This window comes from Siphateles boraxobius, unplaced genomic scaffold (genome assembly GCF_051911475.1).
Source record: "Siphateles boraxobius isolate OS27281-9 unplaced genomic scaffold, OSU_SipBor_1 50, whole genome shotgun sequence".
Taxonomy (NCBI): domain Eukaryota; kingdom Metazoa; phylum Chordata; class Actinopteri; order Cypriniformes; family Leuciscidae; genus Siphateles; species Siphateles boraxobius.
Window position 1 is genome coordinate 592501 of NW_027509142.1, and position 11575 is coordinate 604075.

The following is an 11575-nucleotide window of genomic DNA, read 5'->3' on the forward strand; positions in this document are numbered from 1 at the left end:
CAGAGAGTTCTGGCATAACGGGACTCTTTTAAAGAGGACCTATCGTGCGTTTGTTATGCTTCTGTTCGACTTTCTTTACTCTGTAATGTTGCTGTTTGAGCTAAAGCACAAAGTCCATCCAGCATGACTTACTCTCTATATTAGTGTCACTGTTCCTGAACTCCCTGAAACCCCTTCATTGTAGTCTTGATGAGTTTTCTCCCGGTAACGAACGTGTCACAATATTCCTCATTTAAATAACTCCCGCCCACAGTATATGCGGAATAAAGGGGCGGGGCCTTGTTGAGTTAGTAGTGTGTTGAAACTGACGGTTATGATAAGGGGCAGGACATTTCCCAAAACATGCTCGTAGCGCTTGACCAATCACAACACACTGATCCAGCCGACCAATCAGAGCACAGTGTGCTTTTCGGAAGGAGGGGCTTCATAGAGACAGGAACTAAACAGAGCGATACTGACAGACTGGGAAGAGAGGAGCTGCAAAAATGAGAAATATGAAGAGACTAACCTTGATCAAACCTGCCTGCAGCTTTTTATATTATTTCTGAAGACCTGGATCAGCATGTTCATATGCGTTTGATTTGGGTTGGAACTAAACTGCAGGAAAGTGGACCTCTAGATCCAGAGTTAAGAAACACAAAAAGAGACAATTAGCAGAATGTCCCAGTTGCTCGTTTCCAAATAAAAAGCTCTTCCTTTGTTTGTAAAGCACGTGAGCTATAGCTTTCATACACAAGAACACAGATCTTTAACTGTTTCTGTCAGCTGTGTGATCTTCCTCCCGGCTCCATCATTGACATGAGTAATGAACACAACCTGACCGTCCACTGGACAGATAAACACACGCACCGAGACTGTGCTCTCTACACAGGTGAGCGTCACACTGACTGTGTGTGTGTGTGTGTGTGTGTGTGTGTGAGAGCAAGGAAGTTGAAGAAGAGCATGGTTTTGTATTTATTGAAGAGCGAGGGATGAAGACCGTGTGTAAACTTCTCTGTCATGGTTTAGGCTGTGCTGAAAGCTGGTGCAGAGACTCTGCTACTGATCAGGAGCTGTTCAGGTACTGCTGTGTGTTTCTTTGTGTTTTTAATTGTTTTAATTTGAAAAAAGGTGAAGAGCTTGCTTCATAAGTTTAATATTGTGCATATGCAACAAATAAAAAAATAAGCCTTTTTATTGGCAACACGCATCTGTCCATAAGTTTCAGCCTGATTAATGCACTACCATTTAAAAGTTTAGGGTCAGTAAGAATTTTTTTTTTTTTCATCAAAATATGAAACCCATCTATTTTCAACATTGATAATAATCAGAACTGTTTCTTGAGCATCAAATGAGTAATGATGAAAAAGTAATGATGCTGAAAATTCAGCTTTGATCACAGGAATAAATTACATTTTACAATATATTCACATAGAAGGGAGTTATTTAAAACTATAACAATATTTCATAATATTACTGTATTTTTGATCAAATAAATGCAGCCTTGGTGAGCAGGAAAGACTCATTTAAAAATTAATTAATTGTGTATATTAAAAACTTTTAAAATATAGAGTATTAATAAAAAAGTTAAACGGTGAATATACATTTTTAAATATAGTTTTTTTTAAACACTAAAACACATTTTGTATTTCTCAAAACTGAACTGTAAATCTGCAATAATGGACCACCCCCCCCCCCCCCCCCCCCCCCCCACACACACACACACACACACACACACACACTTTAAGGTGTAACTAACCGCAGCACCACTCCAATGTCCTTCTCATTCATGTTTCGCTCATGGAGGCACATTTAGTTGAGCACTGCTAATTAGAGTTGGAAAATGTTTGGAATACGAAGCATGACGTCACAGCTAACTGACAGAAATCAGTGATGAATCTGCAGCTCTCGGGTTTGTGACCCGCCCTCTGCCTGTACATCGTTTACAGATTCAGGTTTGCTGACATGTCTTCAGAGGGTGGGGTTTCGGTTTCAGTTAGAAATAAACTTTTGTGTCATTTTGACAGGCTAATCCATCAGACATTTTATACACACAGGATCCAAGTTTAATGTGAATAATTGCATTCTTAAAGTGTGTGTGTATATTACACGTAAATTGTCTTTAATGATAAACTCTTTATTTAATTACAATTTATTTAAATGCAAATAATTTAAGCCAAATTTTTTGTGTTAGTAAAAAAGTCTAATGATGAGAAGAATAATGACTCACTAATGCTTGATTGTGTTGGAGACAAATGTATCTCCATTTTAAACCTTTTGGTGATGTCCTCAATTGGAATAACAAATAGAGTGTTTTGTGTGTGTATCTACTTAACTATATTTTGGGGACAAATTTGTACGCAGAAGTGACCAAAACCTGACAAAATCTCCCTTTAGGGATGTCCTCATTTGTAAATCTAAATCTAAAAAAGTAATTATTATTTTTTTTTTAAATTTTTCTGCATTTTTTAAATGCTGAAATTTTGGTGTGATGGGTAGGTTTAGGGGTAGAGTTAGTAAGAGGAGAGAATATACAGTTTGCTCAGTATAAAAAACATTATGTCTATGGAGAGTCCCCATAGAACGTGAAAACACAACTTGTGTGTGTGTGTGTGTGTGTGTTGCAGGAGTGAGCTGTCGGTTGAGAAGAGTTCAGTGCTACAGGCTGAGCTTCAGTCCTGCAATCAGCTGCTGGAGCTCGAGCCTCAGAACAAATGTAAGTGTGTGTGCGCGCCTGTTTTCATAAGGGTGTGTGTGTGTGTTTTATACATGCATACTTCACATAGCATTTGTATTTCCTGCATCGTCTTAGAGAAAAGAAGCTGTTGTAAGTCTGTGTGTGTTTCAGGGTGTCTGCTGACAATCATACTCCTCATGAGAGCTCTGGATCCTCTAGGCCATGAGAAAGAGACTCTGGCACATTTCCAATCCCTCAAAGTGAGAACACACCACTACATCCTCAACAATTAGACATGCTCTGTCTACAGGACATCATGAAGAACAAACAATACATAATATAGGCAATTATTTACATTAACAATGCCTTTTAAAATCTCGGTCCCACTTTATATTAACTGGCTTTAAGTACTGTGTACTTACATTGAAATTAATAATTTGATGCGTTGTACTTATATTTTGAAAATACCTGCATGTAAGTACAGCTGTAATTAATGCATGTAATTACATTTGTAATTACACAGTTGACCCTTCTCTTGCACCTTAACCCAACCTTAAACCGACTCACACCACCACACCTGTCCCTAACCTTACCCGTAACACACCTCAGTACCAGCACAAGTGTTTTACAATACAACATGAACACAATATGTACATTGTGCTTATTTTTCGATGTAAGTACATAGTACTTAAAGCCACTTAATATAAAGTGGGACCAAAATCTCAGCCTTGATTTGCCTGGTTTATACTCCAATAATGTGTCAATCATGCCTGTGGTACAAATGATGTGCAGAGTTGAACACTTTGTATAAGGTGTTTGTTCAAGTCCACAACCCCTCACTGTATGTGAGATATTTCCCCTCACTGTGGGCAACAGTAGTTGTGATGTTTGCCTTTGTAAGCCGTGTGATTGGTCTTTTTCTCGCTCTCACAGGAAGTGGACCCCATGCGCTCGTCCTACTACAGTGATTTGTGCAGCAAGTTTCTGATTGAAAACACCATCCTGAAAATGGAGTACGCAGAGGTGCGAGTCTTTAGCCTTTCCAATAAGGTAAGAGCGGCCGACCCGGGACTGAAATTGTTATAGTTTCCAATTTTTCATTTAGTTTTCTATTCGCTTTATTTTCAATGAGACTTTCCAATGACGTTTTCTTATTCTTAATTTTTGTCTTCTTATTTTCTTGTCATTTGTTCTCATTTATCAGTATATGATGGTATACATCTTCTTGATACATATTTAATGTTAAAAAAATTATAAATATTCATAAATTAAGTTCAAACTGGACTTTTAACAGTTTTATTACCCGTTGTCATTATTTGGGGGTAATTTTAAAGTCGACATTAATTTTTTCTTAATGCAGGCTACTGGTTTAATAGTAATAAAATAATAGTTAATAATAATAAATAATAATAAAGTTAATAATAGGTAATAGTTTAAATTTTCATTTACATTACTAAAATAATCTTGTCCTGGTTAATGTGTTCATTTAACTAAAAATTTAAATGAGGTTGAAGTTATTAAGTAAACATATTTATTGTAAACTTAGATTATTCCCATAAATGGCCAGGATGTAGATGTCTTAATGTGCTTGGCGTTACGAACGTGACTGAATTGTTTAAATGTCTTCACTCGTGTGAAAATGAATGGTATGACACAAACATGGGTGATATACAATGAAATAGTCTTACTCAACCATTTGCACGTGAGAGATAATAGTCATTTGACTTTCTAAATCTTTGATAGGCCTTTCAGCCGTTTAATAGAGCACATTTTGAATATAATATCTTGTTAAACTATTGTACTCAACTCATTGAGTCATCATTACCATTCGAGTCTTAAATACACAGAACATTAAAACTGTATTCAGGACGTAAGATGCAATGAAATCAGTCATAAGGTGTGGATTATTTTTTTGTGAATCTTTTAAAGACAAGAATAATTTATGATTTAATATAGTTTCTGAGGGCTTGCTGAGCAGATCAAATTAAATACATACCAAAAAATGTTGAATGCTAAAGAAAAAGAAAAAAAACTTCAAGCAAACAGATGCAGTATTCATTCATTGTAATAATATATGTTTTCTGTTCTACATTGAAAGCAGCGATTTAGTTAGTTGGTTAGTTTGTTAGTTAGTTTTGAAAGTTTTACTCCAATTAAGAATAACATTGGAGTAAAAATGCATTAGACTGGAGGTGTGAATTCAGCATTTTATTTAACAAACCCCCATACATTCTGGTATAAATAAAATAATGTAAAAAATTGTCATTATTATTTAAGAAAAAATGGCTTTGTTTCCATAAGCATGTTTTTTTTTCTGTATGTTTTTATTTATTTTCTGTGAATTTATTTTCTTTCTATGAAAGAATGTTATACTACAAATAAATATTGTTTGGGTGCGCCTGTTAAAGGTTGAGAAATAGTTACTGTCAGATTCACTATGCAGTTACATAGAAAACCCCTGTGGCTGAATCACAGTAAAAATACACAGCTCCTCCTCGTTTCTGTCAGCGGAGTGACACTGCAGTCACACCCTGTGTATCAGACTATATGGATTACAATAGTGATCCACCTCAAAATCTATATATGCAGTAGCCTATAACACTACTTGTTTTCTTACTTCCAAACAGTGGCTCGCTGAGTTTCTCTGGCGTTGACCACATCCTTCTGCAGAACATGTTCTGTCCTATTTGGTCAATGTTATTGCCTGAAAACAAAGATTAACTCGGAATATCTTGCAGTTATACATCTTTTTTGTCTGTCTCTCTCCTACATCAGAACCTGACGACCTTGTGTCACCTCGATCAGCTTCTCTTGGTGACCCATATCAACCTGTCCTCCAATCAGCTTGTGCGGCTGCCACCTCAGTTTGCTATGTTGCAGTGCCTAGAGGTGAACCCATGCTTCTTTCCCTCATTTCTCCACAAATAACTGGTAGGGACCATTCACACAGAATTCGTTTTTTGCTGTTAAAAAAGAGAGGTACGCATAGGTTTTTGAGATGTCCTTTATATGCAAGCAATCACATCATTACTGCATGCCACAAGCTGATTGGCCTCTGCTGATCCTGCAGCCAATGAGATTGCTTGCTCAACATTTAAATAGTCTGGTTCATAGTTTGCTGTAGTAGTCCTGCAGTATCAGTAGCAGATCTAGTCCGCCAAGACCAATATATTTAATAATATCATGCTAGGCCCATTCCGAGAGTTGTCTCTTTTTTAACTTTAGCACTCTTTTTTTAGACCGCCGTGCAGGGCTTGACTTCAACACTCACCAACACGCCAAAAGCGTGTGTATTTCAGCAGTGGTTTGTAACGCAGTCACTCCTACTAGCCACTTTGGCGGGTTGTATTTCATATATAATGTATACATTTTTCAATTGTATTCTTTTAAAAAGGCATCTGAAATAATAAACTATATGTAGTGTTGTCAAAAATATAGATTTTTCGATACATTTCGATACTGAAATATCTGAAACGCATCCAATACTAATTTTCCGCAGAATAGACGCATGATACCAGCTGCTCTTTCTCTCTCTCTCTCATCTCTCCGACAGCGAGTGACACACAAACCCGCCTCCACTCACTCACTCCTTTCATTTGCTGCGAATGAATATTGTTGCTGTTACATGGCAAGAATTTCGGCAAGGGATTCCACATATTGGGCATAATTTTACTAATTTTCCGCAGATTTTGTGCTCACACCTAAAGTGTGGCACATAAAACCGCCTCTCAGCACTAAATTTATTTCTTTTTTGCTGCTTATTGCACTTAAATACACACAAAATAATGTCAAAATGCCTCTTTTTGCGAGTATTCACGTATGTTTTAAGTGAATATAAACAGTTGAGAGAGAAAACACATGTGTAACAGTGTAATGGATCGCACGTATTGCGCATAATTTTATTAATTTCCACAGATTTTGTGCTCACACCTAAACTGTGGCACATAAAGCCGCCTCTCAGTACTAAATTGAGTTATTTTTCGCTGCTTATTGCACTTATACAGTCAAATACACACAAGATAATGTCAAAACTCTTTGCGAGTATTCACGTATGTTTTAAGTGAATATAAACAGTTGAGAGAGAAAACACATGTGTAACAGTGTAATGGATCTGTGCGTCAGGTCTTAAAGTGACAGAAGCTATTAAAAATATCTATATGCCAGTTTTTCCACATGGTATCGATGTCAGAAGTGTGGCCAGTGGAAATGCAGAGTGGCTTGTAACTTTGGAAAGCCACTCGCCACAGTGGCTGGTGAGAGAAAACGTTCATGTCAAGCCCTGCCGCTGTGTCGCGTGTATGTTGCCACAAAGGATACGAGACACGAGTGCAACGGTTAAAGATGTTTGTCTAGCACGTGTTTGCATAGAAAAACAATGTAAAAGTAGCACAGTGGAATGGTAAAATGCATTCTGTGTGAACAACTCAGTGTTTCTTTCCAATGATCACATTGTAAAATGGCGTATTGCGCTTCACATGGAGTGGTTTAATGCTTCAGGTGCTGGAGGCCGATGATAACGCCATTGAAAGTCTGGAAGGACTGTATCATCTGCCTAAACTGGAGGAGGTTTCTCTGAAGAACAATCGTATCCTTTTCTTAAAGAAAATACAAATGTGTCAAAACCCTTTTCTGGTGTCAGAGCCGGTATAGGATTTAAACTAATGTTAACTAATGAAACCTTATTGTAAACTGTTACTGTTCTTTAAAGAAATTAATACTTTTTTTCAGCAAGAATGCATTAAATTGATCAAAAGTGACAGTCAAGAAATTTATAATGATACAACATTTTTTTTTTTTTTCAAATAGATTCTATTCTTTCGAACTTGCTATTAATCAAAGGATTCTGAAAAAAATCCACAAACAAGAAATGTTTCTTGAGCAGCATATCAGCATATTTTTATAATATTTCACTTATAACTATTTTTACTGTATTTTGGTCAAATAAACACAGTCTTACTGACCCCAAACTTTGAATTATAGTATAAATTAAACGTACACATATTAAATATTAAACCATATTAAAACATATAGATTAAACATAGTATTATATGACTATATTTATATTTCTCTTTTACCAGTTAAGAATGTGTAAGATACTGTATCAGTTAACTTAACTTTCAACTTTAGACATTCTACTAACTATAAGTAATGAGAGCTAGTTAGCATGTAGTTGGAAAGTTAGAGTACTAGTAGACTGATAGGTTCGGGTTAGTAGAATGAGTTAACATGTTCTTGCAAAGTTACTTCTAGTCAGTAGAATGTCTAAACTGGACCATCGAAATAAAGTGTAACCTGCTGTATCTAATTATCTTATCTGAGATTTTTTGTGTGTAATTTACATTTTGTGTGTAATGTAATTTTTGTTACTGTGTTGTAACTGTAGTGTTTTCTTAATACATTTCTCAGACATCTGTAAACTGTCTGATCTTGAGTCATTGGTGTCCTGCATTAAACTGACCAGACTGGATCTGCGTGGAAACCCTGTCCACAAAACTGCCAACATAGAGTCTGAGATAAGCCAGCTTTTGCCATTGGTCACTGCCCTGTCTCTTTGATGTGTGTGTGTGTGTGTGTGTGTGTGTGTGTGTGTGTGTGTGTGTGTGTGTGTGTGTGTGTGTGTGTGTGTGTGTGTGTGTGTGTGTGTGTGTGTGTGTGTGTGTGTGTGTGTGTGTGTGTGCGCGTGTGTGTGTGTGTGTGCGCGTGTGTGCGCGTGCGTGTGCGTGTCTCTCACTGACTTACTAAATTAACTGCTTTAGATATTAATTAGAGATCACTAACCATTTCCTAACCTGTACCTCATGTGCTGAACCTGATCCGTCTTAAAGTGATAGTGCACCCAGAAATGAAAAGTCAGCCATTTGTTAGGCCGTATGTACGTGTATTTTGATGAATGTTCATGCTGCTCTTTTCCATACAATGACAGTCCTAATTTAATTCAAATAAATTACATTTAACTTTAGACACAGACATGAGAGAAATTACATTTTTTTTGTGTACTGTGCCTTTAAAAACAGCCAGCATCCTGTCTGTCTGTCCGTCTGTATGTTTGTGTGTGATAAATAACGGTTCTCATTTCAAATAAAGTTTGACCACTATGAACACTGCACTGCATGCTGATAGAGAGAAATGTTTCGCAGCATCTGCTTTTACTTTTAACCCTTACAGTTCAGAAGGTCCTGTTTATTGTTCTTGCGATGTATCGGTGAACATAAGCCATCTGTGGTGTGAATGTTCACGCCAATAAAGAAATCTGTTTCTTCTTCCCATGTTTGTGTCTAGTTGGGTCGAATTCTTTGATGATGTTACACTATAAATATTAGTCTGTAGGCTCTTATTAAAGATAGAAATATGTACAGAGTTGTACAAATATGACGGCAAGCATCAATTTAAGGAACAAGTTCCCCAATGTAATGTGCATTATATTGATGCAATGATTTGTTCAGTCATTAAGATATATATATATATATATATCATCTCTAGTGCCTTTGACTATTTACTTAGATTTAAAAAATGTTATAGATGTAGTTATAAATGCAACCATTTTTTAAATATGAGTACAATGTAAAAACATGTATGTACACAATAAGTGCATTGTATCAAATTATTAATTTAAATGTTAGTACATAGTAATTAAAGTCACCTAATATAAAGTGGGATCAGAAAATGTTTTCTGGAAAGATATTTAGTTCTAATAATCAGAATATTAAGCATGTAAGCAGAAATTGGTGGAGAGAAGCAGCATGACTTCAAGTCAAATTATTCCCATGTTATAATAATTTAGCCATGTTTTAGGGCAAGGCAAGTTTATTTGTATAGCATGTTTCATACACAATGGTAATTCAAAGTGCTTTACAATGAAGAAATTAAAATAATCAAAAGAAATCAGAATAATTAAAACAGTTTAGAATAAAAATAAAATACAGTACAAACAGTGGGACGAACAGTGGTACAGTGCTCATTCAGTAAATGCGCAGCTAAACAGATGTGTTTTGAGTCTGGATTTGAATGTGACGACTGTAGGAGCACATCTGATCTCTTCTGGAAGCTGGTTCAGCTGCGGCTGGCATGTGGTTGTGTTTTCTGAAATATTTTGTTTTTATAATTGTGATTTGTTTTGCACCTCTCGGCCACCGTATCAAACTTTTCATTTGGCCAACATTTCTTAAAATCCTTTTTTTGTATTGGTCTTCAGTAATATTCTAATTTTCGAAGATGATGAATTTGAGATTTTCATTAGTTGTCAGATTTAATCATCACAATTAAATGAAATAAACTTTTGAAATATATCAGTCTGTGTGTAATGAATGAATATAATATCCAAATTTCACTTTTTGAATGGAATTACTGAAATCAACTTTTTGATGATATGCTACTTATATGACCAGCACCTGTACTCCTATAAATACATTTTACAAAATGCTTACACTGTTAAGCCCTGTTAATTCTAGTTAATTATCTAGCTTTACTTTTTTTTCACAAACTATTTAAATCTTTTCACCTTGCTTTTCCATTCAGTCCTCGTAATTCTGCGGGTGCTTTAAAGGGAAAAGACTATACCAAAATAGTCTTAGATTTGAATTCAGTGTGTTTCAAGGTAAACATTTGATCAAATTTCACTTAGATTTGAAGTACATTTATAATGTATAATAATTAGTCACATTTCCAAATATTTTGGACACACCTTCTGTCAATCATACTACCAATAAAGTGTTTTAGAACATTGTGCAGACCTAACTTATTTTTTTACATTATTGTTTAGGTGCCTTTACAACAACAAGTGAAAGGTGAGAAAAAGGAGGTCTCAGAGTTTATGTTTGCTGTAACGGTGCAAAAATCTCTTCATTAAGCCCGTGAATGGCTTGGGGGCATTGTTTGAAGTGGAGTTTAGAGTAATGTTATTCATCAAGAGTAATGTTTCAGTCTTTATACTGTGCTGTTTCTGTCTTTGTTGGTGTCTTTACATTTGCATTTACTTCCATTTTACAGATCAGGTTGTCATGTTTTTCCAGATATTGTCATGGTTTTCCAGAGTCTTCTTCTGGTATTTGCTTTATAAATTATAACAATTCCATGTAGTTGTCACTTTGTCATCCAATGTATTATAATCTGTGCTATATTGTATTTTATATATGTGCTCTATATGTTTTAAAGTCAACAAGAAATTATTTTTTTTCTGAATGTGATGTTATCCTGTTCAAGTGGGGGACATAAATACATTTGCATGTAAACTGTTGAGTGACTTTTTGAATCAAAACCATATTAATTGTGGCCCTACGTGGTCTTTGATTGAAAGGAGTAAATTAAAAATACAATTAGGCTAACTGGGATCTAATGCTGTACACAAAGCAATATTGATTTGATATTGTTGATTCAATGTTAAGGCAAGGCAAGTTTATTTATATAGCACATTTCATACACAATGGTAATTCAAAGTGCTTTAAATAGAAGAAATTGAAATAATCAAAAGAAATCAGAATAATTAAAACAGTTTAGAATAAAAGATAAAATACAGAAATAATCAAATGAAATCAGAATAATTAAAAAATAAAATAAAATACATTTGGACGAACAGTGGTACAGTGCTCATTCAGTAAATGCACAGCTAAACAGATGTGTTTTGAGTCTGGATTTGAATGTGACTACTGTAGGAGCACATCTGATCTCTTCTGGAAGCTGGTTCAGCTGCGGCTGGCATAGTAGCTAAAAGCAGACTCGCCATGCTTAGAGTGAACCCTTGGTATTTCTAGCCGATGTGATCCTAATGATCTGAGTGATCTGTTGGGTTTATATTCACTGAGCATATCTGTAATGTATTGAGGTCCTAGGCCATTGAGTGATTTATATACCAGTAATAATACTTTAAAATCAATCCTAAATGTAACTGGCAGCCAGTGTAAAGACCTGAGGACTGGTGTGATG

At 35.6% G+C, this 11575-nt stretch overlaps 1 protein-coding gene across 1 annotated transcript in view; it reads left to right on the forward strand.

Moving 5' to 3' along the window:
- Nucleotides 1-8922, forward strand: part of rabggta (Rab geranylgeranyltransferase subunit alpha) — a 28108-nt gene extending 19186 nt beyond the window's left edge. The window contains 8 exon segments of the mRNA XM_077204631.1: nt 766-871; nt 1009-1060; nt 2607-2695; nt 2828-2916; nt 3590-3706; nt 5432-5545; nt 7154-7241; nt 8063-8922. Of these exon segments, the coding sequence (XP_077060746.1) occupies nt 766-871; nt 1009-1060; nt 2607-2695; nt 2828-2916; nt 3590-3706; nt 5432-5545; nt 7154-7241; nt 8063-8211 (804 nt within the window). The 3' untranslated portion in view covers nt 8212-8922.
- The last annotated feature ends 2653 nt before the right edge of the window (nt 8923-11575 follow it).